General features: G+C 46.7%; 1 protein-coding gene across 1 annotated transcript; it reads right to left on the bottom strand.

Annotated features, from left to right (window-relative positions):
- Nucleotides 1–419: 419 nt before the first annotated feature.
- Nucleotides 420–9,695, bottom strand: FAM167A (family with sequence similarity 167 member A). The gene is made up of 2 exons (XM_010206105.2): nucleotides 9,324–9,695; nucleotides 420–888 (listed from the first exon to the last, which is right to left on the bottom strand). Exons 1-2 carry the CDS (start codon nucleotides 9,687–9,689, stop codon nucleotides 625–627), a joined length of 630 nt encoding a protein of 209 aa, XP_010204407.1. The 5' UTR covers nucleotides 9,690–9,695; the 3' UTR covers nucleotides 420–624.
- Nucleotides 9,696–15,104: the final 5,409 nt, after the last annotated feature.

The following is a 15,104-nucleotide window of genomic DNA, read 5'->3' as shown; positions in this document are numbered from 1 at the left end:
CAACAAACATATCTTCCTGCCACTTGCTGGGGCTGTATACTATTAACTCCCCATCCCTCACCTGCTGGGAGGGCTCCTTTCCACTAGAAATCATCTTCCCACCTGAAATATCCTGTGGACCTTGTGCTTGGGCTGGCAAAGGCTGACAATTGATGCTCAAGAAGACATCCATGGAGAATTGTGGAGAAGACATCTCTAGCCTGGGAGGAGGGAAAGGGAAAGGGAAAAGAGATTTTGTTTTGCTTTGTGGCTAATCTTTGACCTCCTTCTTTGATTTTTAAGTACAATCAACCACACTGGAGCTGTGGCTTCTTAGTTACTATAGGGGGAAGAGAAGGAAAAAGGACTTTGCAAAGGAGCAGGCTAAGTGCATTTGTTGGATTCAGATGTTCTCCATGCTCTCTCCATGCAGGTCTTGTATTCTTGATGAGCATCTCTGGGCCATCTCAGTGCCCAGCTCTGCTGCTCTGCTCTGACATCAAGAACAGCTGTGGGCTCCCTGTTTGCTCCTGTTCTCTCTGCTACTCTTTGGCCTCTTTTTCAGCCAGCCATCAGGCAGAGAGAGCCCTGGTGCTGCCTCATCCTCTCTTTCTCCCTCATCCTTTCCTCTTCTTCCCCCTCACTTCAACACAATGAGAACCGGCGGGAGTTGATGTTCATCTTGGTGACCCCAATGAGCTTGAGTGGCGTGGAGAGGCTGAAGGAGCTCATGAGGGGGAAGTCACAGAAGAGGTCGGAGAGCTCATCCCTCTCCTCCAGCTCATATGTGGCATCGTTGAGCATGCGCTGGTGCAGGTGGCACGTCTGCTCGATCTTCAGCTTGTTGATGTCACTGCGGAGACGCATGAGCTGCCTTGCCAGTTGCTGGTCCTGCAGGCGCATTTCTGCCTGAAAAACGAGACAGAGGATGGGGAAGGAAGAGGGCAACTGGTAAAGACACAGCAAACTTGTTCATCACGCTGCTACCTTCAGTAGCAGACTGCACCAAATGTGGATCGGTTAGTTCTCCCCAGTAGTGAATGATAGAACAAGAGGAAACAGCCTCAGGTAGCCCCAGGGCAGGTTTAGATTGGAGCTGAGGAAGAACTGTTTCCCTGAGAGGGTTGTCAGCCCCTGTCCCAGGATGCCCAGGATGGTGGTGGAGTCCTCATCCCTGGAGCTACTGCAAAGCCGTGTAGCTGAGGTGCTGAGGGACATGGGTTAGTGGTGGGCTTGGCACTGGGAGGGGAAGGGGTGGATTCAAGCATCTTAAAGGTCTATTAAAACCAAAACGATTCTATGATTCTGTGATTAGAGTGGTCAGACAGTATTTTCCTCCCCGATTTTGAAATTTGTGAGGTTTAACACGTTGTAAAATGAAGCCCTCCAATCTTCCTCTTTAATGTGGTTCAAGAACAAAGCTTTGAACTGTGCCATCCTAGGACAGTTCTGAATTTGTCTCAATAGGAAAATTCATTTTCTGTCTCAAATTCACCAGTGTTTGGCACTGAAATCTGAGATGTGTGAGCCAGAATGCAGGAAAAACTCCTGAAAAGGAACACAAATATCTGATGCTCTCTTCTGTGAAATCTTAAAGGTCTTTTCCAGCTAAAATGATTCTACGAGTCTATGAAATCACAGGTAATGTAACTTATCCAGAGATGCTACACCTCTGCAAAGAACTAGGAGGGAGACAGGAGTCTTCCAAGCCCAGTCAAATATCTGCTCAGGATGGTGAATTTTTAGTGTTCAGGAAGTCTGTATCTGCTCAGGTTTTCAGGAGCACCGGGAAACTGGAATTAGAGGCAGCCATGCCGAGGCTGTTGGCTTGAGTATCTGTCAGCACAAGCTTCAGAGCCTCCATCTCAACCCTAAGCAAAGCCCAAATTAATTTTGCTCATAAGGGAGCAGCCACAGTGAGAAGGAGCAAATAGAGGTGGAAAGGATCAATTAAAAGAACCCCAGAGATCACATTTCCTAATACTGAGCCCAGGTTTCCAGCCTGCATAAATCAGAGCTGGTTCATGACTGCTGGGAACATAGACCTCTACATTCCCTGTGGCTCATCTCACTGATTCATAGTGGCTCACAGGATGGGACCTCCGTGGTTTCCCACAGGAGAGAGAACAACTATCCCTCAGGCTAATGAGCTAAGTGTGTTGGAAGGTTTTTTCCCTCCTCTGGCATGTAACTCTGGAAGGCGGAAGACTCAGAAGTGATGAAAGGAAAGGAAGAATGTTCTTTTTTCCCCCTTTAATAATTAAGCAGAAATTTTTTTGCCACAGGATATTGGCATTGGTGAAGGAAGGAGGTGAGCACTTGGAGCAAGAATCAGCCTTTGTCTGAAGAACAGAAGCAGGCAGAGCTAGAACAGCAGATACTGAGAAGACAGTCCCCACTTTTTACCTGACATCCCTCTTCATACAAAAGCAACAAACAGCAAAGAAAAGTAGGTGATGGGAGAGAAACCGAACAGCTCTTAGCAAATCTCGTAGCTTAAATCTGTCTCTAACTACTGAAAACAAAAAGGGAACTAAACTGGAAAACAGTCCCAAACCTGACCTGATGCGATGTCCTGCCTGCTTTCTCGGTCTTGACTTTGTTGCAGGACATGAACTGGCACTGGAAGGAGCACCAAGGCTCCTGGGTTTTTTTGTTGTTTTTTTTTTTTAGTCTCCCAGTGACTCAATGCTTAAGTCCTGTCCTCAACAACTTCTCAGTGCATGAGATGATGCTCTGAGCTCATCTGCAGCTGCACTGTGGAGCTGTCCTCATCCAAATTCCATCCTTTGCCTCACTCGACTTCCATCACTGGTTTCTGGTCTCTCTGTGGTTTGAATGAGAAGCTTGGGCACAGGCATAGACTACATTTGTAGGAAAACATTAAATAGTGCATTATGACAAAGTCTTCATCTCCTATCAGTTGTGAGCAAAGTCCTGGCATCTTTTGAGCTGAGGCCAGTTCACAGAGTTCCAAGCAACTCCCCACAGGTGCTCTTCAGGAGTTAATAAAGAAGGATTCATCCTCAGCAGGCATTTGGGATACAGCCCCTTTGTCTAGATTTTAACAGCATGAATGTGGTCAGAACATACTAGTTTGCCTCCAGCCCTGAAAATGAGCTGTTTAGATTACAGATGTAGCTCTAGGGCAGGAAGTAAATTTAGTCCTGGTCTGGTGGCTTGTAGATGAAGATGTGGAAGGGAAGGGAGGAGGGAAAATTCCCCTCACAGAGGCTCCATGGGTGGCTCTGGTATTTCTACATGAGATTTTTCCAGTGCCTGATGCATGGGCTGCCACAGCAAGGATGTGAACCCAAGCAGCGTCAGGGTTGCTCTGGTTTGTGGCATAATACCTCCTCTTGCAGGCAATTCCTCTAAAGACGTTGGGATCACCCCTTGCAGCTTTGCTAGTGTCACAGCAAGGTGAAGCAGCAACCTTAGGAGGCTCAAGGGTTTGGAGGGAAGTCTGGCTTTGTTCCAACTCCTTTCTGTAGCTGTTGGGAAGCCCTTTGCAGCGCTGTGCTCAGTGTTAGCTGAGAGCTGACGTGAGTACAATGAAAATTAATCTAAGCTGAGCAAAGCTTTTCTCAACCCTGCACCATCCTAGAGGACCTTGCCTGGTGCTCTCAGCCAACAATTGGACCCCAGCTTGGCTGCCTGGAGAGGATTAAGTAATCTTTGTACCAATCTCCAACGGAATCTCTTTCTCTCTCAAGGGAAAGCTCTGTTGGCAAGACTGTGACAATTTACCTTCTTCAAAAAAAACAGTACTTCTTTGCAGACCTCGTAGCCTGAGCTTCCCCTAAAGTAATGCCACACAACAGGTTTTTTTTTCGGCCACTTGAATTGCAGTGAAACAAAAAATCATTTTGTCTATATTTTTCCCTATTTCACAACAAATGCTATGACTTGACATTTTATCAGGAGTGTGGTTGTGGGCATTATTCAACTGACCCTTGGTCATTCCGTCTTGTTAGTTTATCAGGCTACGTAAGAAATGTCAACCAATACTTTCATTGAATGTTTTGAAGAATGTGGGATTAAAAAAGCACCACTGCCAAAAAGGATTTCAAAATTAATTATGAGGCCACTGTGGAGAGGGACTGAAGTTGGAGATTGCTACTTTTGCTTTGCAAGCCAGCTTTCCAGCAGGTTGAGGAAGGTTCTCTTTCCCCTCTCCTCTGCCCTGGTGTGGCTTCATCTGGAGTCCTGTGTCCAGTTCTGAGCTCCACAGTTCAAGAAGCACAGGGAACTTCCAGAGAAAGTCCAGCACAGGGCCACAAAGATGATCAGGGGACTAGAACATCTTCCTTATGAGGAAAGGCTGTGGGAACTGGGGCTGTTCAGCCTGAAGGAGACTGAGGAGGGACCTCATTAATACTTACAAGTATTTAAAAAGTGTATGTCAAGAGGATGGGGCAACATTTTGTTCTGTAATGTCCAGTGATAGGACAAGTGGTAATGGACAAAAGCTGAAACTCTTAAGGGAAAACTTCTTTACTGTTCAGGTGAGGGAGCCCTGTCCCAGGCTGCCCAGGGAGGCTGTGGAACCTCCTTCCCTGGTGGTCTCCAAACCTACCTGGACATTTTCCTGTGCTGCCTGGTCAAGAGGAACCTGCTTTAGCAGAGGGAGTTGGGCTGGATGACCTTCAGAAGTCTCTCCCAACTCCTACCATTCTAGGATTTTATGTGATTCTCTGATTGTGTGATTCTACATCTTGACTGCATCTTGCTTTCCCTGTCTTTTGAGGAAAATTCTGAAGAATCACTTGACCCTTGCCAAACACTTCAGAGAAGTCAGTTAAGTCTATGTTTTGGTTTAAGGTTTCATCTTCAAAGATGCTCAGATGCCACCCTGCCATGACTAATTTTAGAAGCTCATACCCTTGTGGTGCAGCCCACAGTTCCAGATGAGGTATCTCATTTCCTTCTGCCGTTCCTGGGAGCCACACACCACCAAAGTGCAGGATATTGTTCTCAGATGATACATGTAAAGCCTGACATGGGTCTGAAATGTTATCCTTCTTCACTGCTGAATTAGTTCATATTTGACTTCCTCAGAATTGATCTTCATATTACCTTTCAATGCTTTAAATGAGAATACAGACAAATTCTTCATGAGACTGCTACTTAGCAGAGGACTCCTGATGCAAGTCCTTCCCAGTCACCACACCCCTGCTCTAGACTCCTTCTCCTCCATATCACCTCTCAGCCATCACAGACCAATCTGCAGTGAAGTTTATGTGACCACTGTTGTGGTGCTGTGTTGTTGTTTAAGTTCACTTAGGCACTTCTTCAGATAATATATGAATCCCAAGCTGAAGTAATAGTGGTTAATACTGAATCACAAATGTCTGGCCAACAGGACATAGGTGTTTTCTGATTTCCCAGAAGAGAGCATCAGATATTTGTGTTCCTTTTCAGGAGTTTTTCCTGCATTCTGGCTCACACATCTCAGATTTCAGTGCCAAACACTGGTGAATTTGAGACAGAAAACGTATTTTTCCTACTGGGACAACTTCAGAACTGTCTTAAGATGGTCTAGTTCAAAGCTTTGTTCTTGAACCACATTAAAGAGGAAGATGACTTTGAAGACTTAACTTTAAAACTTGTTAAATGTGACAAATTTCAAAATCAGGGAGGAAAATACTGTCTGACCACTCTAATCATAGAATCATAGAATCGTTTTGGTTTTTAATAGACCTTTAAGTTGCTTGAGCCCACCCCTTCCCCTCCCAGTGCCAAGCCCACCACTAACCCATGTCCCTCAGCACCTCAGCTACACGGCTTTGCAATAGCTCCAGGAATGGGGACTCCACCAGCTCCCTGGGCAGCCTGGGACAGGGGCTGACAGCCCTCTCAGGGAAAAGGTTCTTCCTCAGCTCCAATCTAAAGCTCCTCTGGCACAATTTGAGACCATTTCCTCTGTCCCCCATGTCACTACAATCTCCTTTCCTTGGGTCTGTCCCCATATCCTGGCTGTTGATGGCTTTACTTTCAGCATTAATGAAGAGCAGCCACATTTGACAGCGCTGACAAAAGTGAAGGCAAAGAAAAGGCAGGAGTTGGGGAGGGAAGTGCTTCAGCCTTAGGGCAGTTCAGCACATGCTGAGTGTTACAATTTACTCATACACCTACACAGAGCCTCTCAATGCAAAAACAAGATCAGGAGTTTGTGTGTCTGAATAAATCAGCTTCCTGAGGCCAGATTCTCAGCAGGCCCCAGCTGACACGGCTGGCTGGAGCTCAGTGGGCATATGTCAGTCCTATAAACTAGGGCCAGGACTTGATGTGCAGAATCAGGTTCTGGGACAGGTCATGTGGGGTGAAAGATCAAAAGCAGCAGATGCACAGTAAGACCTTGGGTTTGTCCTTCACTGCTGAACATGAGGAGTCTGAACCTTGCAGAATCTGAACCAGATCAGGCTCTGGAGTCACACAGGCAAATTTACTGCAGAGCTGTATGACGCCTTTTGTGTGAATTGGGACTAATGCTTCAGATTTTACGGGCAATTCTGAAGTATCACTTGACCAAGCAACTAACCCATGCTTCTGTAGCACCATGGCCGAGGCAAAGTTTGGGCATATACAGACTACTAAGTTCAGTTTGCTGCTTCTACTGATTTTGATCTGTGATAGAGTTACTTCCAAAATTAGGTGGTCCTGTACAGATTGCCTCTTGGGAACAATTCCCAACATGTGCAAACTCCTGAAGCACTTAATTGTTTGGCAAGGTGCTAACTGGTAGAAGCCAAGACCATGCTGGGGCCTTGCTATTGAAAAAACCCAGCCTCAGCACGTTGGTAGCTGTGATAAGGGCTGCACAGTGTGGGTGATGGAGCTGCACACCCTGCTTTGTTGCATTTCCTTCAGTAAGGACACAGGGGGCTGGTGTACTTCTTTCCTGGATAGAAATCTCCATGTTCACCACCTTTTGCTCTTCCCTTGGATAGATGAATCCTATATACCATAAACTGACTTCTCATGAAGGACTGTGTAAAGTGTGGCCTCTGACCTTAAATCGGAGCAGAAGGATCGATTGCCTGCTTAGGATGACCTTACCCAAGATGCAGAGTGCTGATGTCCTGCCTGGCTGCCCCAAGCAGGGTGCCGTCTGAGGGGTGTTGCCCTTTTTGCCCTTGGCTCTTGCCTTAAACATATAAACTTAGACATAACCATATCCTGCTATGAAGCCTTCCTGACTGCTTTACTATCACAACATAATGATAAACAAGGAAAATCCTGTCTGTGCTGGGATGTGTGGAAGCTCATTAGTTTATTTGAAAAGAATCTTTCACCCTTGAATTGTAATGTGAAATCTTTTTGTTCCAGCATCCTGTGATGCGACGGCCTTGCTATGTTCTCCCTGTTTGCTGGCAGCTCTTATCCAACAATAGTGCCTCTAACACAGCTATTTAGCTGTGTGGTCAGTCAAATACATGCTTTCTCTTTTGGGGAAATTGTTCTAAATTACATGAGTCACATCCAGATCCAGTAAAGACTGGTGCAATTAAGAGGCACGAAAATGGAAAGTGAGGAAAAATTGGGGTTTACTTCGCCCTTTTCCATCTTTAATTTAAACTTCGTTTTTGTCAGATGGTGGTTTATATACCACATCCCAGTATAAAGGGCAGACTCTGACTCGTAGACAATTTCCCATCAAGGGCAGAAACTGAAATAACAAACCAAACCTTTTAAAATCTGAGGCTCTGAGAAGAAAAATCTGCTTCTTGCTCTCTTCAAGTATCTCAAAATTTGAGGTTTACATCAAGCACACTATGAATTTAAGATTGTATCACAGAGGCAAGCACAGACCTAGATTTAGTTCTTGGATCTGGAGCTTAAATCCTCCAGTGTGCTGAGTGAATTTGGGAGATCAGCTCAAAACTCTCACTAATAGTCCTGGATTCTGCAAACCACTGCACTTATATTCTTGAAAGACATGCTCCTAAGGCATAGCTCTACCACCAAAACTGTGACATGCAGCGCCACCTCTGTACATAACTTCTCCTGAGATCAGTCTAACTGGGAATACAGCAAGAGCAACAAAATGTTGACAAATATTATCTGAAGCAAAAGCTGCATGACTTTTTAAAAATAAACTATTATTCATCATTGTGCACGAGAAGGTTTCCTCAGTGACTTTCAGTGCTCATCAAAAGTAAAGCATTTGCACAAGTGCACCTGAATGGCAAGTGATGTCCCAGCCCCTGGCACCACTGTAATTGCTGATGACAACACAGTTGCAAATGCTGGTGAGACTCACTGGGAAAATTCCAAGTAGGCAACAGAAGTAAAGCCACATGACATGAGTTGTTTCCAGAAATGTGGGCCAAAAAATAAAGATTTTTCATTCCAGTGAGGAGAAGGATCACAGAAAAGCATGGCCTTGGTGTCTGCTTACTTCTACCCTTGTGACAAGCACTGGGAAGCATTCTGCAGGCCTGAAAACAGCTGCCCCGATCCAGTCACATCCAACCAATTGACTTCCTGTGGTCTCCAGAAAAGATGTGCTGCATCCACACCTTCTCCTTGGAATTATCCCTAGGCTGTGCTGATTCCTGAACCAGGCTGGGAGCTGCTTGGGTCAGCACTGATTGGCCTTGGCCAAATTTGTGTCAGAAACTGTGATAACATCACAACATGTAAAAGATGAGCTTCCATGCACTCACTCTGTGTATTTTCCTAATGTAGCTGCAGCATTTTTGTTTTATCCTCTACTCTGTGAAACTACCAGTTTCTACCAGTAACTACCAGAAATAAATCCTTGCATAAGATAGGGCCCAAGGCTGAGCAGGCTGACAGAAATGTGAATTGGCTCCTAATGAGGCAGTAATGAACAGACAGTGAACCTGTAAGAGCTGGACGAGGAGGGGTCTGAGGTAAGGTTCTGGCATGACACATGTGACAGAAAAGGGATTATTATTCATTAAATATTACATGGTCAGAACAAGAGGTTTCCACAACAGTTTGAAACTAAAGGAAACATTTGGTCTCACCGTGCAAAGATGGCTTGAGGGAAGCAGGTTACTACAAGACTTTACAGAGACTTATGAGTTAAAATATAATGAAACACAATTCAAAAAGAGAAATTAAATTGAAATTTGTCAAACACTTGGAGGTTAGAATGACTAATAACTGTTAGATGCAATGGTCAGCATATAATCTCCTGCTGAGGGAGTTTCCCTTCCCTAGACTCCTCCTGGTCCCTCCAGATACAGAAAATGCAATGATTGATTGTTGCCTTTTCAATTGAGGCTGAAGGACAGGAGCAGATTGTTTCTTTTTTTTTTTTCCCCCTCTTGAAAAAGTGTGCTGTCTAACAGGGGCAGGAAACCACTTACCAGTTCCTTCCTGAGCCACGTCAAAGCTTCATCAATGCTCTCAAAGCCACCTATTCTCCCTGAAGTAAGAGTCACCTTGTCCTGGGCAAGACTTCCATTAAGATGTAGCTGCACCTTCCTCAAGGGAACAGTCTCCCCTGTGGCCTTTTTGGCTTCAGTCGCCTCCTCCTCTCCTGACGGCTGGGGGCTTTTCCATGCCTGCTCCTCCAGCTTTGCCTTCCACTCCAAGTAGGATGGCCGCCTAGTCTCCAGCCTCAGCTTCTCTGTCAGTGCCTTGAGGCTCCTCAGGTGGTCATCAGGAGGAGCAGCATCTCCAGTATCTGCACTGTCCAGAGCCTCTTCTATTTGGATTTTGGGTAGAGACATCCTCTCCGCGAGCCAAATAGCATAGGAGTATGCTGCAAAGGGCCAGTGATGGAGATGGACTGGCTCCTGTGGAGTGATAAACAGCCCCTTGGAGGACAGCAGCAGTGGTGATGGCTCCTGCTCAAGCCCCACGTCGTCTCTGGGTGAACACCTAAAAGAAAAGCAGATGATTGGTTTCCAGTTGGAGACAAAAAAGGAATCGAGAAGGGAGAGACGACTCTTGCTGCAGTGGAAGGAGGCGAGTGCTCTGGGAGAGGCACAATGCCAACGTGCTCCTGGGGAGTGTTACCTCACCTCAGCTATCTGACTCCTTTTGAGGCAGGAACAGACAGGCTCTGGCTTTTAGGGAAGCTCTGATTACCTACATCTTCAGTCTTAACTCAAGGGGCCATGAAAAGGTTGTCAAGGAGGCCAGGACACATTTACAGACCCCTTTGGAACTGCATCACACAACCTGATGTCCTCTGGAGACAGCAATGGCTGTTGCTGGGGCTCGGGGTGTTCGTGTGTGTTATTTTGCTGATTTCCTGGCTGGCAAACCTACATCTTTCTGCTTGGGCAAAACAGGACTAGGAGAAGTAAGACAACCCAAACTTCTCCCAAGAGTTTGAGCCAAAGGGAGAGCTGGGAAAAGTGGACTCAGGTCCCTCCTGTTCATCAGACTCCGGATAGGAGAGATTTGGAATTATGATTTCCACCACTGGTCACATCCAGTTTGCCTATTGGGAATGATCCCAATGGTCCCCTTGAAAAAATGCTGGTGGATGACTGGCAGAGGAAAACCAGGAGCTTCCTCCCAGCTTCTCCTCCTGCCACTGCAGGTAAACACAGAGAACCCGTGCCCAAGGCTTGTCTAAAAAAATGTGGGACCTGGAGGGACAGAAGACTCAGCTCCATAAGAGTTAAGCTCATGCAGCTTCTGCTTTCATTTGCTAGTGGAATCAGATAAGGGACTTTCTCAAGGTTGTATGGCTGAGCTAGGAATAGATTCAGAACTCTCCTCTACACTTTGAACAGCAAACTAAATACTTTTTTTTGCCTGGTATTGTGCCCAGAAAGGCCAGTCAGGCTGTCTGCAACTTTCTAGCTGGATGCACTAAACCACACCAAAATATGAGTTACTCAGCCATTCTTCTCCCTGCTATTTGTGCCCACAAAGACGTGTGTAACTCTGAAACCCAGACCATAATTACGCCTCCTGAATCCTTTCAGTAAGAAGATTCAATTTAAAATAAACACCAACAGAGAGTAAAACTTATCCCACAATTGTGTGCAGGCTCATGAGCTGAACGAGGAGTTGATAATATACACACAGACAGTCTGGGGGCGGAGAATTAGTCATGTTGCGGTCTTGTTCCTGCTCCTGTTTATGTTAATGAGAGTTCTACCATGAGCAGGAGCAAACACAGATACTCTATCAGGTTGAAGCCAACAGCTCTCATGCCTGGAACAGCAACAATTTTCCTTTTCTGTTGAAAAAACAGATTGTATGGAGGGGAAAGCAGAGGGCTGCCCTGTGAGTAGTCAGGTTCTGCATCAGCTCTCGCGTGGGTGCTCTGCAGAACTCAGGGCACGTGGATGAATTTCCCTTGCTTTCAGCCTACTGAAATCAATAATTGGAAATGATGGCTTTTAATGACTTTAAAGACCTCACCTCTGAGATTTTTTTCTGTCTATTGACATGGAGATTGCTAGAGCTGGCCAAAACCAGCAGCCCAAGAGAGTGCTGCAGTTCTGTGCTGGGCTACTGGATTTGGTAATTCCTAGCAAAGACAATATTTTTATTGTAAAGCTGACTTTTCTGAATGCCACATCTACAGAGAAAATCCCCTACAAACAGAATCATAGAATCACAAAATGTCAAGGGCTGGAAGGGACCTTGAAAGATCATCTAGTCCAACACCCCCACAGTGTGTATAAAATCCTCAGGCTGGAAAATAGGGCAGCAGTTTGGAGCATCCCTTTCACCACCACCTTGCTGTCATCTCCCCCTCTCCATCACCATCTTGCAGCAGCTTTGAAGGGATTTTATTTTTCTACCCTAAAAATGACATTGATCTAACTCATCCTGTATCTCCCCGGTGCAACATGAAACTTCTTCAGTCTGTAGGAACACCCCCTAAATAGGCATGTCTGTTCCCTAACCTGTTCAAACTCAAAAATGACAGCAAGAAGCCACCTCTAATTTCCTATCAACATCTTAGGCTGTAGAAAAAGACCTGCTGTAGAAAAAGAGATCTGAAAGTAGTGAGGGTGTGAAAAATGCCTCTGTGTGAAGATGTGTGCTACCTAGGAGCTTTCTCATTCCTAGGAGCAAATCTGGCCTCTGGCTCAAATCAACAGACACCTCCCAGTCCCTCTACTCTAGGTTCAATTTTGCTTTTGACTGCTCTGTGCAAAGGAGCTCAAGCAATTAACCACTGATTTGTCTTCATTGTCACACTTGCCTGTCTCAGGGTGCTTGTGCCATGCATCCTTAGTGGTAACAGGAGTACAACACCACAATGAGGTGAGAGTCTGACCCCACCTCACTAAGACATTTTGCTTAGGGCTCTCACAGAATCACAAAATCATAGAATGGTGGGGATTGGCAGGGTCCTGCAGCTCATCCAGCCCAAGCCCCTGCTCAAGCAAGTTACCCTTGATCAGGGGGCTCAGGAACGTGTCTAGGCGGGTTTGGAAATCTCCTGAGAAGGAGCCTCCACACCCTCCCTGGGCAGCCTGGGCCAGGGCTCCCTCACCTCAACACCAAACAAGTTTCTCTTCCTGTGCCACTTGCTGTGTTCCAGCTTGTGTCCATTACCCCTTGTCCTGGCACTGGCTACCACACAACAAACACTGGCTCCATCCTCCTGACACATGCCCTTTAGGTATTTATCAACATTGATAAGGGCCCCCCTCAGCTTTGTCTTCTCCAGGCTGAACAGCTCCAGTTCTCATAGCCTTTCCTTGTCAGAAAGATGTTCCATTCCCCTCCGCATCTTGGTAGCCCTGTGCTAGCCTCTCTTCCTGGAGTGTGTCTCTTCCCTTGTATGAATCCTATCAATCCTATCAAGGACACATTGGGTCACTGAGACAGGAAAAAAACCCCTTTAATTTCTTGCTTGCGTTAGATTTCCATCAGAGCAGTAAGCTTAACTGACCTACCCTGCAAGCTGTAATGCAGAGGGATTAGCAGAAGCACATAAACCAGGGTGGAGAAAAAACAGGACAGTCAAACTGGATTGAGTTTGGAATCTTACCATGCCAAAACACTGGCCAGGTGGGCATGCCTTTGCATGGCTTGGCTTTTGCATGTTTGCAGGTGAACAATGCAAATCTTACTCTCTTCCACTCCAGACACACATTGTGAAGCTCATGGGTTGTCCGACGCTCTAAGAAACCAGGTCCAGTAGCACAATCTACCACCACAACTTCCCACTACAGCCATTCCTCCTGCCCTGAAGTAGACACAGAACTCTGCCCATCACACACTGTTGGACATCTCTGTTCATGTACCAGAGATGGGGATCAGGAGATCCACGGGAACATCCCCTGACAAACCAGGTGTGTCCAGATCCACAGAGTTTGGGGTGCAGATCCCTGGCTGTTTGTAAGATCTTTGCTCTGAGGGTTTGCATCAACATCACCTCTTGGACTGTACAGACACTTCTTGATCCTACAGAATAAAACTCCAGAGTAAATTGCACCCACTGACACCATCATCAAGTTCTGCAGGTCCCAGTGGGTGAGGAGGAAACGGCAGACCAGAATTGGAAGGGATAATGCTCAGCATGTACACCTCATGCAGGAAGAGCTGTGTTTGCCTTCCTTCTTGTCACAGCAAAAGGCCAGTAGTGGGGTGGAGATGACTGCCCCTGTCCCCAGAAGAGGAGGTCTATGCAATGGGGTTGCCATAGCAGTGGAGTAAGTCAGGACTTGAGCTGCACCATGGTGGTGGATGGAAGCTCCTGAGCATCCTCTGGACAGTGGAAACACTGAGGTGAGGGAAGGAGAAACCCATCTGGGTCAGCACTGCAGCTTCTGGGAGCTGGTGGTTCCCATTCAGGGAGGCTGCACGTGAATTCCTTTCCCAGTGCCAAGATGACCTCACTTGGGAGGGGAGCTGCTGTGCTGGGTGGGTTTTAGTAAGCTCAGGCTCTTCCTCAGCCTGAAGTCCTCTGCCATATCCCCCATAAGCAGCACAGCCGTGTGCTGCTCTGCACAAGGCTCCTACCAAGACAAAGAAAACCTCAGGTGTCCCAGCAGTTCAGGACAGCTGATTTCTCTTGGTTATACTGTCCAGCATTTGGCCACCTAACCTCTTTCTGCAGCACCTGCTCCTGCCAAAAAACAGATCTGATTCCCTTCCTCATCTGTCCCAAAGAGACTTTCAGCCTCTCTCCCTGCAAAAAGAGAAGACTGCAGTAGCCTGAAGATTTGCCCAGTCCTGAAGCCAGGACTGCCTCCAGGGCAACGGCTCCCACTGAAATTGGTGCTGTCAGGATCAGATGCTTTCTGCTTAATCAGAATGGTTGGAGCAGGATGGAAAGTGGTCTGCCCATCCGAGGCTGAACGGGTTAATGCCAGAGCCCACAGCTAGTGCCTGCTGGATGTAGAATGCACAGAGACCTCCTGGTCACACTTATTTGGGCTGTGAGCTTGTCCCTTCTTCCAGGAGCAAGATGATGACACTGAAGTGACCAAGTTGGGCATCACATGCACGGGTACAGGTCCATGTCTGGTGGCTCGGCCTTCAAACATCCTTTCAGGGCTGCCCGTGTTGTTTCCCTTTACATATACAGAGAAATCACTTCCAGCCTAATGCATGACAAAAGCCCAAAGAGGAGATCAAATTTCTGTCCCTGGGTTGACTCAGAATGGAACACCCTTGCAAGGAGGGTTTGGAGAGATAGTCACAGAGCTGCCCCATGCAGTGGGCTGGAATACCGATACAGCAGCTGGCTTGATGGGATCCTGAGTGCACCTGAATATTCCTGTCCATTTATTGCCACAAACAAACCCCCACAAGACCTCCTAGACAGCTTGGATGCTGAGGTCAGCAGCAGGAAAGCAGCCCTTTGTGCTGCTTCAGCCCTTCAGATATGGACACTGTATTCACAGCTACATGGGAAAAAGAGGGAAGAAATGGAACTTTTCATTCATATGTGGCCTAGAGCAGGGTGAGCATTCACCCTGGCACATCTTTCTGCTCAAATGACCTCCAGAAAAACCCTACAATGAAGGGAGGAAGGGATAGCAGTGGGGAGCTGCAGGAAACGCACCAGCTGGATGAGAGGAACAGAGCAGAAGCGCATAGATAAGAGGGAACTGTTTTGAACTCTCTGCTCTAAGGTACTTCTCCAGCATCGCTAGTAGAGCCAGGACCTGTTTCAATAAATATATCTGTACCTTCCTGCCTAGCTACATCTGATC

The sequence above is a fragment of the Colius striatus genome, chromosome 2 (genome assembly GCF_028858725.1).
Source record: "Colius striatus isolate bColStr4 chromosome 2, bColStr4.1.hap1, whole genome shotgun sequence".
NCBI classification, from domain to species: Eukaryota; Metazoa; Chordata; class Aves; order Coliiformes; family Coliidae; genus Colius; species Colius striatus.
The sequence above is the reverse complement of the archived record's forward strand: the minus strand, read 5'-3'. Positions and strand labels throughout refer to the sequence as shown.